At 42.7% G+C, this 24,976-nt stretch overlaps 1 protein-coding gene across 1 annotated transcript in view; it reads left to right on the forward strand.

Annotated features, from left to right (window-relative positions):
- LOC130361835 (probable cation-transporting ATPase 13A4) overlaps positions 1–17,049 on the forward strand; it is a 103,555-nt gene extending 86,506 nt beyond the window's left edge. The window contains exons 26-30 of the mRNA XM_056565393.1: positions 751–925; positions 11,474–11,661; positions 11,774–11,862; positions 13,288–13,368; positions 15,300–17,049. Of these exons, the coding sequence (XP_056421368.1) occupies positions 751–925; positions 11,474–11,661; positions 11,774–11,862; positions 13,288–13,368; positions 15,300–15,503 (737 nt within the window). The 3' untranslated portion in view covers positions 15,504–17,049. The remainder of the gene's footprint in view (positions 1–750; positions 926–11,473; positions 11,662–11,773; positions 11,863–13,287; positions 13,369–15,299) is intronic.
- Positions 17,050–24,976: the final 7,927 nt, after the last annotated feature.

Below are 24,976 nucleotides of genomic sequence, written 5' to 3' on the forward strand. Positions count from 1 at the left end.
ACGGGATATGAGGTGGAGATATGAAGACGGTATAGGAGGTCAGGATATGTGGTTGAGATATGATGACGGGATATGAGGTCAGGATATGAGGACGGGATATGAAGTCAAAAGCTTCCTCATATGTTGATTTTCCTCCCCAACAAGGATTAGGAAGGAAAAACCGAGCAACGCCAGGTACTCAGCTAGTTATGAGTAAAAATATACACGTAGAAAAAAAATGTCAGTACATTATACATTGTGTGGACATAAGCTGGATTTTTTTCTCTTAAACTGATCAGAAGGAGATTACTAGGCAAAAGGAAAAAAAAAAACCTTTAAGTGTGCCACAAAAATTTATTTAATTTGTCCTTATGTATTATTTATCATTGACCTAACTAAACTTGTGAACCTTTTAGGTATTAACACATTTCTCAAGTACTTCTCAGATACAATGTCCACTGCACTCGCAATAATCGGCTTTCCAATCTTTATTGCTCCTGGGGTATACAACACAATGGGAGGACAATAAAAACACCAACATACAGTATGTTTCACATCATATTGTGACGTGGACTACTTATCTGAAACCTACTTGAGAATTCATGACTTTCTTTGCACTGAGTACCGTGAGTTGTTTTATGTTGTTGCTTATGTTATTGTATACTAACAAGTAGTACCAGACATCTTTGTGTATTTAATTTATTTACTTTATTATAGCACAAGCATTTTAGACATTATGTTTCTTAATATCATCTATTACATTTTCTGCAGTGAGTTCAACACCAGCGTACCATAAACTTGCACCTTATAGACCTCCAGGACAACTGATTTCTCCATCTATGCTGCTTTCTGTGGTGTTCAATGTTCTATTCACAATAGCTATGCAGACATACGCATTTCTCATAGTCCAGGAGCAGCCGTGGTACAACAAATATGATCTTTACAGGTAAAATGAACAAAGAGGTATTGGAAGACACAATGGCTTTTCCCTCACATGTTCCAAAAATGATTTTAGAAGTTGCAACAGGATTGGTGATGGTGTCTCAAAAAAGTGAAGAACCTGTACACAGTAATGAAATCACTGCATGACACATAAATGCAGGCAATGAAGGGATAACCTGGGGTTATGTGATGTTGCTGATATCTGCAAGTCATACTGCTGGGGGGAGAACAGAGTCACCTACTGTGGAAGCAGATGATAAAATACCTTTCTAACCAGCTTACATTAACCATGTGATCGTTTCCTTGACAGTAAAGATAGGGGTTCTCCACCAGGAGACCCTCTAGTTCCAGGTAATTAACTCTCCACATTCTGCTGTTGTTCTTGGTTATCCCTGGTTACGTATATATATATAATCCGCACTGCTGAGGTTTTGTTTTGGTGCCCTTAACCCCTTAAGGACCAAGCCCATTTTCACCTTAAGGACCAGGCCAATTTTATTTTAGCATTTTCGTTTTTTCCTCCTCGCCTTCTAAAATCCATAACTCTTTTATGTTTACATATACAGACCCATATAAGAGCTTGTTTCTTGCGTGACCAATTGTACTTTGTAATTAAACCTCTCATTTTACCATAAAATGTACGGCAAACCCCAAAAAATATTTTTTTAAGGCAGTAAATTTAAATGAAAACCACAATTTTGCACATTTTGGAGGGTTTCGCTTTCACACTGTACAATTTACGGTAAAAATGACATCTGTTCTTTATTCTGTGGGTCAGTTCAATTAAAATGATATCCATGGCTAGATACTTTTATATTTTTGTACCGCTTGAAAAAAATCTAAAACTTTTTGTGCAAAATCAGTAATTTAAAATCGCCCTATTTTGACCAACTATAACTATTTCATTTTTCTGTATATAGGCCGGTATGAGGGTTCATTTTGTGTGCAATCATCTGTACTTTTTATCGATACTACATTTGCATATATAAAACTTTTATATAATTTTTTTTTTAAATTGGAATAAAATATGACAAAAAAAGGTGCATTTTTGGACATTTTTTTTATTTTTTACGTTTACGCCGTTCACCGCACGAGATCATTAACATTATATTTTGATATTTCGGACACTTATGCACGCATCGATATCAAATATGCTGGTTTTTTTTTATTACGCTTTTTGGGGGAAAAATTTTCATTTTTATTGGGGAGGGGATTTTTAACTTTTTTTTTTTTTTACACTTTTTATGTCCCCATAGGGGACTATCTATAGCAATCATTTGCTTGCTAATACTGTTCAGTGCTATGCATAGGACATAGCACTGATCAGTATTATCAGCGATCTTCTGCTCTGATCTGCTCGATCTCAGACCAGAGCAGGAGATGCCGACACACATGGAGGCAGGTGAGGGGACCTCCGTCCGCCATTACAGATGATGGGATCGCCGCGGCAGTACTGCGGCCGATCCGATCATCTATTTTAACTTGCGAATTGCCGCAGATGCCGTGATCTGTACTGATCACAACATCTGAGGGGTTAATGGTGGACATCCGCGCTATCGCGTATGTCAGCAATTACTGGAAGGTCCCCTGCTGCTAATAGAGGCCGGAACCTTCCGTGTATGACACGAGCACCGCTCCGATGCTTGCGGTCATTCACAGGATGCAAATATACTTCCTGGTGCGTGACGTATTGCCAAACAAGGACGTACATTTACGTCCATGGTCATTAAGGGGTTAATGTGATACTATCTGTTTACATAGGCCGGTTAAGTTGCTTTGCACTTTCTTAAGCTATTCTCTTCCAAAAAGTATCAGGAATACAGCAATGTTTTTGATATGGTAAAGAAGGGGGGGGGGGGGCTACCTCCCCACAGACCCCTAGATTGTGCTGTTGAGCTTCCACCGGCTGCCATACTCCCAAAGGGTATTTCTCTGTGGCAGAGAAATAATCCATAGTGGAGTAATATGTGTAGCACTGTCCTGGTGGCTCATCCTCAAATTTACTTCCCTAGAAGGGGCTGGCTTTTTCTTTGTCAAGAAGAAGGGTATTAATTACAGGGACCTCAATGACATTACAATTAATAATGTGTGTACCCCATTCCTCTGACTATGAAACTCTTTAACCACCTCACAGGAGCTACGGCCTTTACCAAATTAGATGTAAGGGGTGCATATAATCTCATAAGAATCAAAGAAGGGCATAAATGGAAACAGCCTTCAACCCCAGCAGCATGCATTGTAAATACCTTATAATGCCCCTTGGGGAAAATAATGCTCCGGCCATTTTCCAAGAACAAATTAATGGTATCTTACAAGATACTGTATGCTTCAGCAGTGTGTAGTAATATACCTGGATTACATCCTTTTTCACCTAATGTCCTTTATTAAGGCACGTTCATATGAGCGGGTAAAGCACAAGTTTCCTACTACAGGTTTCAGCTACTATGGGTTTGAGCCTCAGCAGGTGTTCCACAGCTGAAAATCTCCACAGCTGAAAATCTGCAGTGGACCTCCTTTCTGTAAACATGAACCCGTAGCAGGAAACATGTGGGTAACCTGCTGGAACGTACCCTTAGGGTATTTGATTTCTATTAAAGGGTTTTTTGATAGACCCACAGAAGGTATTAGCAGTGATAAAAAATTGCCTTTTCCCACCAAACTAAACTGTTATACAAAGGTTTATGGGTTTGGCTAACTACTACAGAAAGCTCACAAGGCTTTTAATCAATGGTTGAAAATCCAATATCATCCAAAAAGATGACAATTCATATCTGTGATCCCAGTTGCAATACGAGCACAGCATTTTGTTACAGTTCCTGTCCTAGTTCCTTTGAACCCAGTTCTCCCAATTATGCTCAAAGTTAATGTGTCTAAGACAGGCGTAAAACTATTAAGAGAAAATGAAAAAAGGAGGACAGTGCCTCATGTATTACCTAAGGCATCAGTGTCCCGGCAAGGACAGGGCAGGGCGGCTCTTCAAGATGGCCGCTCACCTGGTTACAGAAGAATTGTGCATATCACCCCAATTGGGTACCAGTAGTCATGTGGAAGCAAACTGCCAAGCCCAAAGGTCGAATGGGAGGGGGGGAAACCTTCTCCCATGGAGATTATGATGAAAATAAAAAAAATTTCAAGCCAGATGCGGCATGTGGTTTGTTGATAATAAAAATCAATGACGCGTTCAGAGGTACAGTCATCCTTCCTCAGATTGGCATATGCAGCATATCACAAAGAGCTTCTTTAAATACACTAAAATGGGTGCCAACATAGAGTTGGCAGAGTTACAAACAAACACAGTTCACATCAAAAACCATAAAAACAATTATAAAGGACTTTCATCCATATAAGTGATTATATAAAAACACAAGAAGAATGAGAAAACAGTAAAATAATATCAATAAAGAAGCGTATTGTGGACAACTAAACGTCACAATAATCCCACTAGTCACATGCACCGGTAGTACTGCATGAAAACGAGGTTCAATGTGTGCGTAAAGTAAATGAACAAACAGCGGTCATGATCTTGTAGTAATCCTCCAATCATGCGTAGTAAAGTGGAGCTTGAAAGTCCGATGATAAGAACATGTCGCCAGGAGCCGAGGATCACATGATGACATCACCCCAATAGCAGCCTCGAGGAGTGATCCCGGAGATGAGCATCTGCAGAAGGATGATAAAACGGCCCGCATTGTCAGAGGCATATAACCACAGCAGCCATTGGCGGCGTTCCTATGAATATGAATGGAGAACAACGTAAGTATTAATATCAAGGGTTTTCTCGGAAAATGTGTATATATAGAAAGAAACTGATACAGGGTGGGGAAATCAGTCTTATACATAACTGTAATTTGTGATCAGTTATAAAGGGAGCAGAATTATGGAAGTATAGGACCACAAATGAAAAAGCATAAAATAGAGATATAATTATATAAAATAAATATGTAAACACAGCACAGAAAGGACAAAGGGGGCAGGATTTTGATCCATGATTATGATAATTATGTTAAAAAGGCCCTAAGGTTACTGTCTGATAATATGTATTATACGCCCCTTACTTTTAATGGATTGAAAAATACAAGGAGGAACTAAAAATTCTAGTTTTGGATGGATATGCCAATGGTGTACTGAATAAAACTGAAAGAGATTAAAGGGGTTCTCCGGTGCTTAGACATCTTATCCCCTATCCTGATTGCGGGAGTCCCGCTGCTGGGGACCTCCGTGATCTTGCACGCGGCATCCCGTTTGTAATCAGTCCCCGGAGCGTGTTCGCTCCGGGTCTGATTACTGTCGATCAAGGGGCTGGCGGTGTGTGACGTCACGCCTCCGCCCCCGTGTGACGTCACGCTCCGCCCCTCAATGCAAGCCTACGGGAGGGGGCGTGATAGCTGTCACGCCCCCTCCCATAGACTTGCATTGAGGGGCGGAGCGTGAGGTCACACGGGGGAGGAGGCGTGACTTCACACACCGCCAGCCCCGCGATCGACAGTAATCAGACCCGGAGCAAACATGCTTCGGGGACTGATTACAAACGGGGTGCCGCGTGCAAGATCACGGGGGTCCCCAGCGGCGGGACTCCCGCGATCAGGCATCTTATCCCCTATCCAAAGGATAGGGGATAAGATGTCTAAGCACCGGAGTACCCCTTTAAATATTGGTAACTGAACCTGCCTACCACTATTTTACTTTCTCCCTAAGGTTCATAAAGACCAAAAGAACCCACCAGGTCACCCAATTATTTCAGGGGTAAATTCACTCTTGTCCAATCTAGCTCATTACATTGATATACTACTACAAAAACACATCTTTAACCCCTTAAAGATGCAGGGTTTTTCCGTTTTTGCATTTTCATTTTTTCCTCATCACCTTCTAAAAATCATAACGCTTTCAATTTTGCACATAAAATTCCATTTGATGGCTTATTATTTGCACCACCAATTCTACTTTGCAGTGACATTAGTCATTTTACCAAAAAAATCCATGGAGAAACGAAAAAAATAATTGTGCGACAAAATTTAAGAAAAAATGCCATTTTGTAATTTTTGGGGCTTCCGTTTCTATGCAGTGAATTTTTCGGTAAAAAAGACACCTCATCTTTATTCTGTAGGTCCATACGATTAAAATGATATCCTACTTATATAGGTTTGATTTTGTCGTACTTCTGAAAAAAATCATAACTACATGCAGGAAATTTTATATGTAAAAAATTATCATCTTCTGACCCCTATAACTTTTAAATTTTTTGCGTATGGGCCAGCATAAGGGCTAATTTTTTGCGCCGTAATCTGAAGTTTTTATAGGTATCAATTTTGTATTGATCGGACTTTTTGATCGCTCTTTATAAATTTTTTCATGATGTCAAAAGTGACCCAAAATACGCTATTTTGGACTTTGGAATTTTTTTGCGCGTAGGCCATTGACCGTGCGGTTTAATTAGTGATATATTTTTATAATTTGGACATTTCCGCACGCGGCGATACCATATATGTTTATTTTTATTTCCACAGTTTTTTTTTATGGGAAAAGGGGGGTGATTTGAACTTTTATTAGGGAAGAGGTTACATGAATTTATTAGCTTTTTCCCACTTTTTTTGCAGTGTTATAGCTCCCATAAGGGGCTTTAACACTGGACACACTGATCTTTTACACATCTTTTTACATATCTTTGCATGGGTCAGTGTTATGAGCGGTCGATTGCTCAAGCCTGTATCTCAGGCTTGGAGCAATCAATCGCCGATCGGACGCGACAGAGCAAGGTAAGGGGACCTCCGCTCACATCCTAGCTGATCGGGACATCGCAATTTTATCGCGATTGTCCCGTGCAGCCCGACTGAGCTGCCGGGAAGCTGTTACTTTCATTTTAGATGCGACGATCAACTTTGATTGCCGCGTCTAAAGGGTTAATAGCGCTAATAGTGCCGCCGGGACCGACCCGGTGTGAAGCAGGGTACGCCCTACGTCTTAAGAAAAATAAATACCTTCTGGTCACAATAGATATATCTTCACTATATACTGTAATAGACCACAAATTGGGGCTTAGTGCAATATTACATTTTCTTGAATCTGATGTAGACATGCCGGTAGCTCAAAGGGACTTTGTTATAAAAGGGTTAAGGTTCATGCTTAACCACAACTACTTTGAATTCCAACAGCCAATATACTCGTAGCACACAGGTACAGCAATGGGCTCGCATGTGACACCTAGTTTTGCTAACTTGTTTGTGGGCCTCTTGGAGAAGAACTTTATATATCCCGACCCCCTTTTTAGTATTGTAGTTTTTATGAACTTTACATTGATGACATTTTCTTTATCTGGAATGAGAGCTCTTTGGAACTAAGTAAATTTTTAATGGTTCTTAATAAGAATGATTGGGGCCTCAATTTTGCAAATTCTGTTTTTAACGATAACGCAGTTTTGAGATGTGATGGTTTTCCATGGGGACTCTGGCAAACTACAAACTAAAAAGTATTTTAGAACAGTTGATAGCAACAGATATCTGGAACTCCCTACAGAATATGAATACCGTATATACTCGAGTATAGGCCGAGTTTTTCAGCACGATTTTTCGTGCTGAAAACACCCCCCTCGGCTTATACTCGAGTGAACTCCCCCACCCGCAGTGGTCTTCAACCTGCGGACCTCCAGAGGTTTCAAAACTACAACTCCCAGCAAGCCCGGGCAGCCATCGGCTGTCCGGGCTTGCTGGGAGTTGTAGTTTTGAAACCTCCGGAGGTCCGCAGGTTGAAGACCACTGCGGCCTTCAACATCATCCAGCCCCCTCTCACCCCCTTTAGTTCTGAGTACTCACCTCCGCTCGGCGCTGGTCCGGTCCTGCAGGACTGTCCGGTGAGGAGGTGGTCCGGTGGGATACTGGTTCCGGGCTGCTATCTTCACCGGGGAGGCCTCTTCTAAGCGCTTCGGGCCCGGCCTCAGAATAGTCACGTTGCCGTGACAACGACGCAGAGGTGCGTTCATTGCCAACGTACTTCTGCGTCATTGTCAAGGCAACGCCTCTATTCCGGGCCGGAAGCGCGGAGAAGAGGCGCCCCCGGTGAAGATAGCAGCCCGGACCACCTCCTCACCGGACCACCTCCTCTCCGGACAGCCCTGCAGGACCGGACCAGCGCCGAGCGGAGGTGAGTACTCAGAACTAAAGGGGGTGAGAGGGGGCTGGATGATGTTGAAGGCCGCAGTGGTCTTCAACCTGCGGACCTCCGGAGGTTTCAAAACTACAACTCCCAGCAAGCCCGGACAGCCGATGGCTGCCCGGGCTTGCTGGGAGTTGTAGTTTTGAAACCTCTGGAGGTCCGCAGGTTGAAGACCACTGAGGGCGAATGATGAGAAGAGGATGATGAAGGGGGGGTGTGGGGATGATGAAGGGGGGTGGGGATGATGAAGGGGGGGGTGTGGGATGATAAGGGGATGATGAAGGGGGGATGTGCGGGATGATGGGGGGATGTGTGGGATGATAAGGGGATGATGAAGGGGGGATGTGCGGGATGATAAGGGGATGATGAAGGGGGGATGTGTGGGATGATGACAAGGGGATGATGATGAGGATGTTAATGACGGGTCTGGATGATGACAGGGGGGGATGAGGTATTTCCCACCCTAGGCTTATACTCGAGTCAATAACTTTTCCTGGGATTTTGGGTTGAAATTAGGGGTCTCGGCTTATACTCGGGTCGGCTTATACTCGAGTATATACGGTAATTAATATACCGTTTGGCCAGTTCAAACGTATTAAGCGAAATTGTTCCTCATTGACTGACTTTCAGGAGCAGAGTAACATCTTGAAAGCCAGGTTTCCTGCTAAACACTATCCAAAAAAAGTATTAATTTTTCTTATAATAAGGCTACTGAGTTGACACAGCATGAATGTTTACAGCCGAGTAAGCATACCTAAAAGAGGCCCACTACCTCATTAGCACCAACTCAATCTAATACTGAATGGTGCATTCATTTTTTTTTTTATTAATAAGATTAACTGGTATCTATTATCATCTGTAATATTTATATCTATTTATATCGATTATTGTCTGTAATATTACTATCTATAATGCAATCGTTTGCGATTGTGTTGCTGCTATAAATCTTTATAGTGTTATCTCTGTTGCTATTTAACTGCGGGTACATGAGGCTGCCACTGAACTTTGTTGTATCAATGTTCCTTTGATATACACTGCTGCTAACCATCCTTTGTTCCTGGGTAAAATTCTTGGATATATTGCTGCTATTAATATATCTTTTACCACTATTATCATTGTTCTTTATCTGCTGCTATAATTGTGTTGCTGCTTGAGGATGCTATACAGTGCTGCTCCATAACTGCCCTTTTGTTTATTTTGCCGCTGACCATCTTATGCTGCCATTTATTGGCCCTATTATATATTGTTGCCAAACCTGATATTGCTACTATATCAGCATGTCTGCTGTGATTACATATTCATTTTTATATAATTATTTCTCTTTTTTATGCTTTTTTTCATTCGTGGTCCTATGCTTCCATAATTTTGCTCCCTTTATGACTGATCACAAATTACAATTATCTATAAGACTGATTTCCCCCAGTCAGTCGCCACCCTGTATCGGTTTCTTTCAATATATACACATTTGCTGAGAGAACCCTTGATAATAATACTTACGTTGTTCTGCATTCATGGGAATGCTGTCAGTGGCTGCTGTGGTTGTATGACTCTGCCTCTGGCAATGCGGTCCATTTTACTATCCATCTGCAGATGCTCATCTCCGGGATCACTCCTCAATGCTGCTATTTCGTCATGTGATCCTCAGCCCCTGGCGATGCATCCTTATCATCAGACTTTCAAGCTCTGCTCTACTACGCATGATTGGAGGATTGCTACAAGATCATGGATGCTATTTGTTTATTTACTGTATGTACACATTGAACCTCGTTCTCATGCAGTACTACCGATGCATGTGAATAGTGGGATTGCTGTGACCTTTAGTTGTGCACAATACGCTTCTTTATCAATATTATTTTACTGTTCTCTTATACTTCTTGTGTTTTAATATGATCTGTTATATGGATGAAAGTCCTTTATAATTCTTTTTATGGTTTTTGGTTGTGTGTTTCTTTGTAACTCTGCCCACTGTATGTTGGCACCCATTTTAGTGTATTTAAAGAGCTCTTTGTGATATGCTGTACATGTCAATCTTAGGAAGGTGGACTATACCTCCAAAACCCATCATTGGTTTTTATTATCAATAAACATAATGCTGCATAGCACTTCAACCATCCTTCAGCATCTGACTTGAAAATATTTGGATCTAGGAACAGTGTCCTCAGACAAGTTTTTTTTCCCTTTTATTTTCTGAGACAGGAGTAGTCCCCCTATTTTCTCAATGTCCTTCCCATAGAGCCCATTACATTTTTGTGGATTTCTATACAAGGAATTTTCCTTGGATTGCAACAATATCAGGGATAGAGAGTTTTGGCCATCATTTTGTCTTCAAGGAGTGGCAGAACTTGCTTTCCTGTATGTTATTCTGTGTATGACCCTGGCTTGGCTGACATCTACTCTGGTACTCACTTATGCTGGGAGTTTTTCCTTGACATTATCACCTACCATATCCCTTCCTACTAGCTCTCAGATCCTTCCCGGCTCCATCTGCTATGTCTTTGGCATCAGGATATATAGTAGTAATAATAAGGCTGTGTTAACACATTGCATATTTTGAGTGTTTTAGCTAATTTATGCCATCATTTTCCCAACATAATTTCAAAATGGTAATATTGTTCAAATTATGGTTAAAAACATGTCTTTTGTGCCACAATTTCGGAAATTCATAGCAGAAACAGCCAAAATGCTGTAAAAATGTGTGACAAATGCAGTAAAAATGTAACGTGCAAGCACAGACGAAAGACTTCATATCTTCATAAAACACCTCTATTGTGATTATAAAGCAAATCACTTTTACCTTATGGCTATATTTTTAAAAACAAACCCAATTTGAATTGGGTGAATGAACACCAACCCATTTATGAGTCTAACTTTTTTTTTTTTAAATCTTGCGCCTATATGCTGTCTGGCAATAATGCTGGATTGTTGGACAAACAGTATCATCCCAGCTTAATATACTAGTTTTTCTCATTTTCTAAAGTCCCTTGAACCATATACTGTATTTTTTTTTTTTATATATCTGCATAAAGGCTATAGATACCTTTAAAAAAAATTGGCTGTCTGGGAATTTTGGGAGTTGTAGTTTTTTTTCTGCAACAGCTGGAGACACCCTGATTGGGACCCCCTTTAGAGTGGGGAGCTGCTGCAGTACAGACAAGGTCTTTCTGCAATATTCAAGTGAGTGATCCCACTGCAGCCATGCCAATAATAATAATAATAATAATATTTATTGTGAACTAATGAACCTAAGCTGGTATGATAGCTTAATTTTTTTATTACTCGATTAGAAATATACCGTATATATTTTTCCTTTTAATAAATCTAATAAGAAGACAAAAGAAAATTAAGCCTTTAATTATGTTTATTTATTATGTGCTAATGTAATGACTTTTACTTATATCATTATTAGTGCCTGTTATCCAGGAAATACAAGCTTGAACCAGAACCTTACCCTTGAACTAATCTCAAAAAGAACAAAAAAGAACTATGAAAGTTTTGAGAACACAACGCTGTGGTTACTTACTGCTGTACACTTGGTGATCTTAGCCTTTGTCTTCTCAAAGGGGAAACCCTTCCGAAAACCACTGTATACAAACTGTGAGTAAACTTTTTGCACTTATTTGTTGATATAACCTACTAATCTTCATCCAGTTCACTACAGTTCCTAGATGGTTAAGTAACTATATAAATTCCTCCTTTTTTTGTTTAGATATTTTTGTAATGGCACTTATAGGAGAGTTTACACTTACCTTGTTCTTCATTTTTGGGGATTTCAAGAATATGTATGCAGTTTTGGAGGTAAGCACATTTTTAGCAATATAATCTATGAACATTTTCCTATAATACACTCATTGCCAAAAAAATAATAATAATGAGAGTTGTTAAAATCAAATGAAACTTTATATGTGTGAATGTAATAATGATATATATATATATATATATATATATATATATGTATATATATATATATATATATATATATATATATATATATATATATATATATAATTACAATAGTAGAGCCAATGGATAAATGTATTGGGAAAAACTGTACAATTATAAGAGGCCCTAGTACTTTGTCAGGACACCTCTAGCCTGGAATCAATATGACAGGTGGGCATGGGGGTAATAAAGATTCTGTGTAGCCTCCTGCAGAACATTTGCCCATAGTAATTTCAGCTAGACCTGAAGATCCTGTAGACTTATAGTCTGATGAAGCTGGTTCATCATAAAGGCTTGATTTGCAATACATCTAGCAACTAGGCAGGCCAAGGAATAATGGCAATCTGGCTGATACATTCCTGGGGAAACCTTGCTGTGTTTGGAAAAGCATTATCCTGCTGGTAAATGCCAGCTGGAAGTCATGAGAAGTATCACATGTGGCCACAGAATATCCTGCACATTGTTACACCTTGCGCTCCGGTCACTTCCCATGGCCGTTAGCGCACTGACCCCTTGTTACACTCTGCCCTACGGCCGCAAGCTCTGGCCTTGAGCGCAGTCTCCCTGTCTCCCCGTCTGCTGGCGTGGCTGGGATTCACATTGCAGGACGTGCCCACATGCGAATCCCAGCCCGTCACTCACCACGCTCCGCTGTCTTTGTGTCTCAGCTCCCGCTCTCACGTCCCCGTCTCCTAGGGAGCACGCTTGCCAGAGCTCTGAAATTTAACAGGCCAGTGCACAAATAATTAGTGTTTGCTCCTGACACCACACCTCCCACACTTCCCTGCCAGATCTTCAGTGCCATTTGCCTGAGATTAAGCGTACCATACTGTCTGTTTGCCTTGCCCGTGTTCTGACCCTTCCACTACGTTATTTGACTACGCACCTTTGCTGCCTGCCTTGACCTTCTGCTAAGTCTGATTATGCTTCTGCCTCATCCTACTGTACTTCGCCTCGCCCAGCTACCTGTGTGGTCGAGTTGTATCGGGGTAGCGACCTGAATGTCGCCTGCTGCAGCAAATCCATCCTGCCTTGCGGCGGGCTCTGGTGAATACCAGTGGCACCTTAGACTCCACTCCCCGATACAGCCCTTGTCATCAGCCACTTAGGTCAGTGGATCCACATCCAGCATCGTTACAGACATATCTCTATGAGTGTTCAGATGACTGACTTTCACATGCTCCCCAGATTGAGTGCATTGTAGAGGCATGTCTAGCAGTCAGTGATTTCTCACCAAGAGGTACACTACATTACTGACTTTGGTTGGATTTTGTTTTACAGACTGTCTGCACACCCACAAAATGGAGGATCCACATGTTGGTAATACTCATTATATGTCTTGTTGTCTCTTTCATAGTAGAGGTCAGTATAATTCTAAAAAGATATGATATATTAATTTGATTATTTTAACTGAATGGCCATATGATTGCAGCAAGCAACATGTAATAGTTTAACATATATAGCAGACAAATGTCCCCTATTTAGAAAAAAGGCTTTTTAAATAAAGGAAAAAATATTTTTAAATGAAGAAATGCTGTACTGTACTCACTGCAGAGTGTAATTACCTTTTAAACATGATAAAAAGTGATATTACAGTAGAATCTCCCAGTGCCCTTTAATCGCCACTTATCACCCCGTACTATTTCATTACCCCATTTCACTTCATTCCCCTCTTAATCCTTCAAATGCCACTTCATGCTCCCCCCTTGAACCTCCTGTGCCACGTAATTTCTCCTCGATCTCCCCTGTGCCATTTCATTCCCTTCTTTAACTCCCTGTGCCACTTTATTCCCCTTGTGCCCTGTGCCAAATCACCCCCCCCCCTTACGCTTTGTGCCACATCACTTTTCCCCTTCCTTCTTCCCCCTGTTGTTCTTCTTATCTGGCCAGTAGGCTCAGGTGCAGGGGATCTCAGCGGGTTTGACATTCTCCTGACATCCTCTGCGCTGCACTCACTGAGAGACTGTGAGCAGTGGCGGCTGTCAGCAGTGACGAGTGATGCTCCTGACATCACTCGTCAGTACCCGCAGCTGCTGCTCTCAGTAAGTGCAGCACAGAGGACATCAGAAATGTTACTCATCGCCACTGGCAGCCGCCACTGCTCTCAGTGAGTGCAGCACAGAGGACCGACTGAGAGCCCCTGCACCTTAGCTTGCTGGCTAGTGGGGGGAAGGGAAAAGTGATGTGGCACGATTGGTATGGGGGGAGGATTTGGCATATGGGGATGAAGGGGCAATGAAATGGCACAGGGGGTTAAAGGGGAAAAATATATGGGACAGGGGGGGGGATAAAAAGGCATAGGGGGTAATAAAGAGGGGGTGATGACTTTGCACAAAGGGAATAAAGTGGTTCAGGGGGGGGGGTGAATGAAGTGGTCTGTGGATGTACAGAAGCAGGAGACCGCTGTTTAAGCAGCAGTCTTCTGCTTCTATGCTGGGGCTACTGCAGGGGGGGGCAAAGGGGGCCGGGGCCCCTTATTGGTGTATTGACTGTACCCCCCTGATGGCGGCCCAGTGTACAAGGTAGGGCTAGCACATATGCCTGGTTGTCCCCTATTGGGAGTGTTTTTTTACCTATTGGAAGTGTTTTGTCCTGTATTCGGAGTGTGCAAATACATTAAGCCTTATGGGACTCTACCGGGGAATAAAAAACTGTCTGCTATTGGGAGTTTCCGCTAAGGAAGATTTTACTGTATATGATTTGGATGACTTTTTTCAACATCAAATATGTAAGCATGAAGATAACTATGGAATAAACTAATTTGAACAAATATATTTAATTATAATTTCATACATACAAGGACAAGACAAAGAGTAAAGGAGTGAGCAGTGAAGGAGTCAAGAGGGATTAGGAAATTATAGTTACAAAATTTAAAGAAGACATTGATTCCTCAAATTCCCCCTTTCTTGGAACTAATGCATAAGTTATGAAATGCTAGAATCATTATCACCCTAAGGCAATTTTTATTAGATATGCATCTTGCCTTTAATTGATGACATAATATAGACCTGTTTATTTTTCTCTTTTTAGAAGGTTGTGACTCAGTATGAGTTATGCAAGTAATAATTGTAATAGATGTATGCTAAGATACATACACACAATTGTTTAAATGCTAAAGTAGTTATATAATAATAATAATAAAAAGGAAAGTGAAGTGAATGGGATTGTATCATATACAAGAAGACTGCACATCAGGATTTTTAGGCATGATTGCACTGTTATTTGATGTAAAGTAATAAAATGAATACTACTATAAAAAAAGTAAATTAATGTGTTTGCTTTTTTTTCTTCAGGAATTTATTCTGGACAATAGAGCTCTCTGGTTGGCTCTGAAGAAATGTCTAAAGTTAAAACCTGGTAGCACCTATAAACAATTAAGGGCAATTTTAGAAAAGGACAAAACGTGGCCACCAATTGAGACTACTGTGTACGCAAAAACCAATGAAGAATCTAAACATTACTCTAATCCAGCTTTTCAAAAGGAAGACAACTTTTAGTATGAAAATAGCGAGATAAAGATCTTCAAGAGGTGCAAAAGAAAAAAAACTCAGCCTATAACTATGATGGATGCTGCTTTGTGGCAAATGGCATACATAGACTCTTATGTTATCAAACTAAACTGACGCTCTATGGAATTGCACAGAGGTCTTCACTAACATACCTGAATGAAGGGTCAAAATAGCGCTTTTATAAACTCTGTTGGGTGACTGGGGTCCTAGCATGTGTTTTCTGTATGTGCTAACATGTTATTGGTACTTTAACCTCTTGAGGACGAAGGGAGTACCTGTACGCCCTTATCCAGCTCCCCTTCTAGGGGGCCATAGCAGGGTGGTCTAATGGTGGACTCATGGCTAATGGCTGACATCACTGATCAAGGTGATGCCCGGCATTAACCCCTTAGATGCCGCAATCAAAGCTAATCATGGTGTTTAAAATGTTAAAATCACTTTCGGGCTGCTCGCCGGTGCTTATCGGGACAACCGCAGGGGAAACAGCGGTGTCCAGCCATGACAGGCTGGAACAGCAGAGCACCGTTAACACTGAACAATGCTATGTTATGGCATGGCATTGAACAGTGTATGCAATCTGAAGATTGCATGTAATAGTCCCCTGTGGGGACTATAATAGTGTGTAAAAAAGTTTTTTTTTAAAGTTAATAAAAGTGATTTAACCCCTTTACTAATAAAAGTTTGAATCGCCCATCTTTTCCCATTAAACAAAAAATATGTAAAAAATAAATAAATATAAATATATGTGGTATTGCTAAATGCATAAACGTCCAAACTATAAAAATGTAACGTTACTTTAACATACTTTAAAATAACAAAATCCAAAATTGCATAAAAATGTATAAAATCTGATCAAAAAGTCCCATCAAAACAAATGGTACCAATAAAAACTACAGATCATGACTCAAAAAATTAGCTCTCACAAATCCCTGTACATGAAAAAAAAAAAAAGTTATAGGGGTTGGAAGAGGACATTTTTAAACATGCTAATTTTCGTACAAAAAGTTATCATTATGTAACAGAAGTAAAACAAAATTAAACCTATATAAGTTGGGTATCATTTTAATCCTATGTACCTACAGAATAAATATAAGGTGTCCTTTTTACAAAAAAGTGCAGTCCATGGAATTGAATGCCCCCAAATCTCCAAAATGGCATTTTTTTTTGTTTTGTTTTTTACAATTTTGCTTCACAAATGTTTTTTTTTTTTTTTTTTTTTTGGGTTTCGCCATAGATTTTTTGGTGACATAAAAAAGGTTATGATATGATGAGGTTAAGGGAAGGAGGAAAAAACAAAAATGAAAAATGGCCGGTCCTCAAGGGGTTATAGGAAATCTTATTCCCACTGACTATTGTCAAGTCTTTCCTGTAGAAGTCAATTCTCATAGTCTGTCAAAATTCTCTATGTTGGAAACTGTAGGAGTATTTTTTTATAGATGTGAATAGATATTTAAACTTATAGTGTTATCTTATAGTGTTAGGTAATTAGAGTTCAAGTATCATATAATAAAATGTTATGTTGCTCAACAGTGTAGTTTATATTTTGTTCCTCAAATTTGTTACATGCGCTTAATATAAATATTGCTTACAATGCAAATATAAAATGGTGTACGTGTACCTGCAATGCTTTTCACTTTGAGTAATTTTGTGTTCTTACTTGAGGTGTATTTTTGAATTGTGGCAGTTTTTTTTTTTAAACCTTTTACTCACTAGGGGGGAGATTTATCAAAACCTGTGCAAAGGAAAAGTTGCCCAGTTGCCCATAGCAGCCAATCAGATCGCTTCTTTCATTTTGCAGAGGCCTTGTTAAAAATGAAAGAAGCGAGCTGATTGGTTGCTATGGGCAACTGGGCAACTTTTCCTCTGGACAGGTTTTGATAAATCTCCCCCACAAGAAAAAGACCCTGGGAAGACACATATTTATGAAAGAATCTTACATCTTTATTAAAATACAAATTAATAAAAAATACAAGTAAAAGCATATAAAGACCACACAAAGAAAAAAAGAATAGTACTGGAGTGAGATACCTGTAAAAAATATGGATAGCACTGTATGCCTGATAGAAAGTATATACATTAAAAGGCATTAAAAGTAAACATAAATACAATAGCACATAAAAACTACACAACAATGTAAAGAAAATATGGTACTGGAGTGAGATGCTTTTAAAAATGTATGCGTCATGAAGAGTATATAAACATTAAGGGTCTAATGATATCCAGAAAGAAGTAGTGTATCTGGCACCACCGTTATCTAACTGAGCAATGAAAAGGCAGGTGATTAATGCTGAGTGCTTCATTAGCAGCAAGTGTTGGTGGATTCGGTGTGCATGTAGCTTGAAGAAGTGCCAGTTCGGCACAAAACTGCACAGTCCTACCAGCACCCCCTGCCTCTCCACCTGCCCTCCCTTGCCCTGATGTGTACCCAGGAGTACCTCTCGGTATGTTGTAGCATGGTGAGTCGCCGAGTCTTCTTTCTTCCATGTAGCATCACATTAAGGGTCTATTCACATGAACAGCATCCTGCACATATTTGATGCGCAGTATTTGATGCTGTGTTCAGTCATTTAGTTTACATTAAAATCTGCAGCATAAAATCCTGTGCATCAAATATGGACAGGATACTGTACATGTGAATAGACCCTGAGTCATGCATTAGAAATTCAATTAATTACTTTACCAGAGTGAAGAAGAAGCACTTTTCACATGGGGTATATCCTAGAGTGATTGACTGCAACATAACAGATATTTGCAAAGTGCAAAGAAAAATTGCCTTTTCCTCAAAGAAGTGTAAAGTACTGAAGTGCATAACATGCAATTATAGCAACAGCTAGCAAGAACTGGACCAGAAAGTGCATATGAAGAAGAAAAATAATACAAATAAAGTAAAATTATATATTAATTATGTTCATACAGGCCACAAGACTTACCCCAGTACCACACCAGTCCTTTATCCAGAAGTGGTGGGGGGACTTATCATATTTAATTAAGTTTTCGTCATCATAACATAATTACAAAATTTCACCTCAAAATCATGTTTCAATTTCCCCATTACCTTATGCCAAAATTGTTGCAGTGTATTACATTCCCATAACATATTAACTAAACCCCCTTATTACACCTAGGGCATTTTGAATCCATTCTACATAGTTTTTTTTTATTTATTTTTTATTTTTTTGCAATGATAACAGCAAATAGTGTAATTTGTGAATTATTAAAAAAAATACATATATATTCTTTTTTTAAACTGAAACTGGACATTTTTATTAAAGTTTTCAAGAATTTTTCAATACAAAAACATTGTCGAACAATCAAGTAGCGAAAAATACAGAGCATAATCATAGACTGACATAACAGCATTGCTTGGTATATCAGACAAAACAGGCATGACCTAGGTAAGAGCCCACACCAAACCCGGGGGTTCGGTTCAGAACAAGGACTAAAACAAACTCAAAGGGGGACAAGAATAAGGGGAAAGGGAACCAATCCCAACAGCACAAACCCGACAAAGACACGACAAGACCAAGGGAGTAGGGAAGGGAAGACACAGGAAGGGGGAGGAGAGGATGGGGAGAAAAAAAGGGGGGGGGGTAGGGACAATAGGAAGAAAGAGGCTGGGGGGGTAGCCTATCCACATAACCATCCCATGGCTCCCACACAGATAGAAAAAGAGGCACGGTATTATTAAGAGAGGCAGTAAGAGATTCAAGGGAGCGAATCTCCCGAATCCTCATCACCAAGTCCAGCTCAGAGGGAGGAAGGCTGCGCTTCCAGATATTTGCAATAAGGGTCTTAGCCGCCAAGACAATGTGCATAAATAGTTTGAAAGGGTGTTTGGCTAGCAAACCAGAAGATAGGAATAGTAAGTAGACTAGAGGGTCTAAGGGGACATGAACACCCAATACATCCGCCACCACCCTCCGCACCATCTCCCAGTAGGGGACAGGTCCAGAATATGTGATTTTAAATTTTAATTTTAAATTCCTTGTCATGTAGGGTGATCCCCAAGATGTCCACGCTCCTCCGAATCATAGCAGCAAGAGGTTCAATACATAAAACAAAGATCAGAGGGGACAGCGGACATCCCTGTCTGGTACCATTAGACAGAGGAAAAGAGGGAGAAGACATATGAGGTAGTTTAAGAGAGGCATTGGGGGAGGAGTAGAGACCCTGTAGTGCAGTGAGGAAGGGCCCAGTTATTCCAAATTTCTTGAGGGTGGCAAAGAGAAAAGGCCAACCTAACCTATCAAAGGCCTTCTCGGCATCCAGACTCAGACCGTCTATTGACTAAGTCAATCAGATCAATCACCTGCCTCATATTATCCCCTCCTTGACGACAGGGAATAAATCCCACCTGATCCTTATGAATGAGCGATGGGAGGAGACAGCCAAGACGGGCAGCCAAAATTTTAGAGAACAGCTTCAGGTCTGTATTGAGCAAAGCTATGGGTCTATAACTGGAACAGTAATGTGGGTCTTTACCCGGTTTAGGGATGAGAGTAAGCAGGGAATGTAAGAAGGACTGCGGAATTGCCTCCCCCCTCCCCCACCCAGAAAAGAGTTGAATAGAGGAACGAGATGATTTAAAAGTAGGGCAGAAAAAGTTTTGTAGTTTAAGTAGGTGAACCCGTCCGGGCCTGGGGGACGTCCAGCAGGAAGAGACTTCAGGACCTCTGAGATCTCCTCAAGCGTGATTGGGGCATTCAAGGTCGCCCAGTCAGCTGCAGTGAGGGATGGCAGGTTACAGTCCGAGAGAAAATAGTCTAATCGAGCGTCACATTCCCGAGGGTCAGAGGGAAGTTGGGAAGGAAGAGAGAATAGTTTAGGGTAATAATCTCTGAATAGGCGAGAAATGTCGTTAGGATGGTAGTGCAGGGCACCGGAGGGGTCCCTCAGGACCGAAGGCGTCTGGGTCGCAGCACGGTCCTTCAAGCGTCTAGCCAGCATAGAATGGGGTTTATTGCCCTTCTCATAGAAGTGCTGCTTAGCATATAGAAGTTGCTGCTCCACTTTGTGGAACGCAAGTTCACCCAACTGAGCACGTGCCCCAACCAGACGCCGCAAAACCCGAAGGGAGGGGTCTCCAAGCAATGTCCCATCGAGCACGGATTTGTGCTCGCAATTCCCAGGAGTGGGCCAAGGCATCACGCTTCTTACGGGAGCCCAAAGCTATACAATGACCTCTAATCACTGGTTTATGCGCCTCACAGAGAACCGCCTGAGAAGAGACAAATCCCCGGCTGAGGGCAAAATACTCAACAATAGAAGCCTGGATTGACTCCCGGGAAGGCAAGGACTTAAGCAAAGAATCATTAAGCCTCCAGTGACAGCAACAAGGAGAGGTGGTAAAAGGAGAGAAAGAAAGAATCACAGGGCTATGGTCAGACCTAGAGATAAGACCAAGAGAAGCAGAAGAAAGCATCCGAACCATAGGCAAGTTCCCGAAAAAAAAGTCTATGCGAGTGTGAAGCTTGTGGGGGTGTGTGTAAAACAAGAATGATTTGTCGGTAGGGTGATTAATTCACCACAGGTGGTACAGGGAGGAAGACCGAATTAACCGACGGAACAAGGTAGTGAGGCGCAGCTGAGGAGGGGGTGGCGGGGAACCCAGGACGGAAAAACGGTCCATCGACGGAGAGAAAACAAGGTTAAAGTCGACACCAAAAAGCCATGCTGACGAGGGGTATTTGCTTAACCGCGCTAGGACCCATCGCAAAAAGGGTATCTGAGAGGAGTTGGGGGCATAAACATTGCACAAAAGAAGGGGCATACCTCCAATGGAACCCTCCACTATCACATATCGACCTAAGGGATCTGAGTAGGAAGAAGAAACCTGAAAGGGGCAGAAGCGGGAGATGAGGATCGCCACTCTGGCCGTCTTCCTATCCAAAGAGGCCAAAAAAGCCAGGGGATAAAGATGGTGTGTTACGCCAAGCGCTCCGGGTCCCCGCTCCTCCCCGGAGCGCTCGCTACACTCTCCTCACTGCAGCGCTCCGGTCAGATCCACTGACCCGGGGCGCTGCGATACCGCCTCCAGCCGGGATGCGATTCGCGATGCGGGTAGCGCCCGCTCGCGATGCGCACCCCGGCTCCCGTACCTGACTCGCTCTCCGTCAGTCCTGTCCCGGCGCGCGCGGCCCCGCTCCCTAGGGCGCGCGCGCGCCGGGTCTTTGCGATTTAAAGGGCCACTGCGCCGCTGATTGGCGCAGTGGTTCCAATTAGTGTTATCACCTGTGCACTTCCCTATATCACCTCACTTCCCCTGCACTTCCTTGCCGGATCTTGTTGCCATCGTGCCAGTGAAAGCGTTTCCTTGTATGTTCCTAGCCTGTGTTCAGACCTCCTGCCGTTGCCCCTGACTACGATCCTTGCTGCCTGCCCCGACCTTCTGCTACGTCCGACCTTGCTTCTGTCTACTCCCTTGTACCGCGCCTATCTTCAGCAGCCAGAGAGGTTGAGCCGTTGCTAGTGGATACGACCTGGTCACTACCGCCGCAGCAAGACCATCCCGCTTTGCGGCGGGCTCTGGTGAAAACCAGTAGTGACTTAGAACCGATCCACTAGCACGGTCCACGCCAATCCCTCTCTGGCACAGAGGATCCACTACCTGCCAGCCGGCATCGTGACAGTAGATCCGGCCATGGATCCCGCTGAAGTTCCTCTGCCAGTTGTCGCTGACCTCACCACGGTGGTCGCCCAGCAGTCGCAACAGATAGCGCAACAAGGCCAACAGCTGTCTCAACTGACCGTTATGCTTCAGCAGTTACTACCACAGCTTCAGCAATCATCTCCTCCGCCAGCTCCTGCATCTCCTCCGCAGCGAGTGGCCGCTTCTGGTCTACGACTATCCTTGCCGGATAAATTTGATGGGGACTCTAAGTTTTGCCGTGGCTTTCTTTCCCAATGTTCCCTGCACCTGGAGATGATGTCGGACCAGTTTCCCACTGAAAGGTCTAAGGTGGCTTTCGTAGTCAGCCTTCTGTCTGGAAAAGCCCTGTCTTGGGCCACACCGCTCTGGGACCGCAATGACCCCGTCACTGCCTCTGTACACTCCTTCTTCTCGGAAATTCGAAGTGTCTTTGAGGAACCTGCCCGAGCCTCTTCTGCTGAGACTGCCCTGTTGAACCTGGTCCAGGGTAATTCTTCCGTTGGCGAGTATGCCGTACAATTCCGTACTCTTGCTTCAGAATTATCCTGGAATAATGAGGCCCTCTGCGCGACCTTTAAAAAAGGCCTATCCAGCAACATTAAAGATGTTCTGGCCGCACGAGAAATCCCTGCTAATCTACATGAACTCATTCACCTAGCCACTCGCATTGACATGCGTTTTTCCGAAAGGCGTCAGGAGCTCCGCCAGGATATGGACTCTGTTCGCACGAGGCGTTTCTTCTCCCCGGCTCCTCTCTCCTCTGGTCCCCTGCAATCTGTTCCTGTGCCTCCCGCCGTGGAGGCTATGCAGGTCGACCGGTCTCGCCTGACACCTCAAGAGAGGACACGACGCCGCATGGAGAATCTCTGCCTGTACTGTGCTAGTACCGAACACTTCCTGAAGGATTGTCCTATCCGTCCTCCCCGCCTGGAAAGACGTACGCTGACTCCGCACAAAGGTGAGACAGTCCTTGATGTCTACTCTGCTTCTCCACGTCTTACTGTGCCTGTGCGGATGTCTGCATCTGCCTTCTCCTTCTCTGCTGTGGCCTTCTTGGACTCCGGATCTGCAGGAAATTTTATTTTGGCCTCTCTCGTCAACAGGTTCAACATCCCGGTGACCAGTCTCGCCAGACCCCTCTACATCAACTGTGTAAACAATGAAAGATTGGACTGTACCATACGTTTCCGCACGGAGCCCCTTCTAATGCACATCGGACCTCATCACGAGAGGATTGAACTTTTGGTCCTTCCCAATTGCACTTCTGAAATTCTCCTTGGACTTCCCTGGCTTCAACTTCACTCCCCAACCCTGGATTGGTCCACTGGGGAGATCAAGAGTTGGGGGCCCTCTTGTTCCAAGGACTGCCTAAAACCGGTTCCCAGTAACCCTTGCCGTGACTCTGTGGTTCCTCCCGTAACCGGTCTCCCTAAGGCCTATATGGACTTTGCGGATGTTTTTTGCAAAAAACAAGCTGAGACTCTACCTCCTCACAGGCCTTATGATTGTCCTATCGACCTCCTCCCGGTCACTACTCCACCCCGGGGCAGAATTTATCCTCTGTCCGCCCCAGAGACTCTTGCCATGTCTGAATACGTCCAGGAAAATTTAAAAAAGGGCTTTATCCGTAAATCCTCCTCTCCTGCCGGAGCCGGATTTTTCTTTGTGTCCAAAAAAGATGGCTCTCTACGCCCTTGCATTGACTACCGCGGTCTTAATAAAATCACGGTTAAGAACCGCTACCCCCTACCTCTCATCTCTGAACTCTTTGATCGCCTCCAAGGTGCCCACATCTTTACCAAACTGGACTTAAGAGGTGCTTATAATCTCATCCGCATCAGAGAGGGGGATGAATGGAAAACGGCATTTAACACCAGAGATGGACACTTTGAGTATCTGGTCATGCCCTTTGGCCTGTGCAACGCCCCTGCCGTCTTCCAAGACTTTGTTAATGAAATTTTTCGTGATCTTTTATACTCCTGTGTTGTTGTATATCTGGACGATATCCTGATTTTTTCTGCCAATCTAGAAGAACACCGCCAGCATGTCCGTATGGTTCTTCAGAGACTTCGTGACAATCAACTCTATGCCAAAATAGAGAAATGTCTGTTTGAATGCCAATCTCTTCCTTTCCTAGGATACTTGGTCTCTGGCCAGGGACTACAAATGGATCCAGACAAACTCTCTGCCGTCTTAGATTGGCCACGCCCCTCCGGACTCCGTGCTATCCAACGTTTTTTGGGGTTCGCCAATTATTACAGACAATTTATTCCACATTTTTCTACCGTTGTGGCTCCTATCGTGGCTTTAACCAAAAAAAATGCCGATCCCAAGTCTTGGCCTCCTCAAGCGGAAGACGCCTTTAAACGGCTCAAGTCTGCCTTTTCTTCGGCTCCCGTGCTCTCCAGACCTGACCCATCTAAACCCTTCCTATTGGAGGTTGATGCCTCCTCTGTGGGAGCTGGAGCTGTCCTTCTACAAAAAAATTCTTCCGGGCATGCTGTTACTTGTGGTTTTTTTTCTAGGACCTTCTCTCCGGCGGAGAGAAACTACTCCATCGGGGATCGAGAGCTTCTAGCCATTAAATTAGCACTTGAGGAATGGAGGCATCTGCTGGAGGGATCAAGATTTCCAGTTATTATTTACACCGATCACAAGAACCTCTCCTACCTCCAGTCTGCCCAACGGCTGAATCCTCGCCAGGCCAGGTGGTCTCTGTTCTTTGCCCGATTTAATTTTGAAATTCACTTTCGGCCTGCCGATAAGAACATTAGGGCCGATGCTCTCTCTCGTTCCTCGGATGCTTCTGAAG

The sequence above is a fragment of the Hyla sarda genome, chromosome 3, assembly GCF_029499605.1.
Source record: "Hyla sarda isolate aHylSar1 chromosome 3, aHylSar1.hap1, whole genome shotgun sequence".
NCBI classification, from domain to species: Eukaryota; Metazoa; Chordata; class Amphibia; order Anura; family Hylidae; genus Hyla; species Hyla sarda.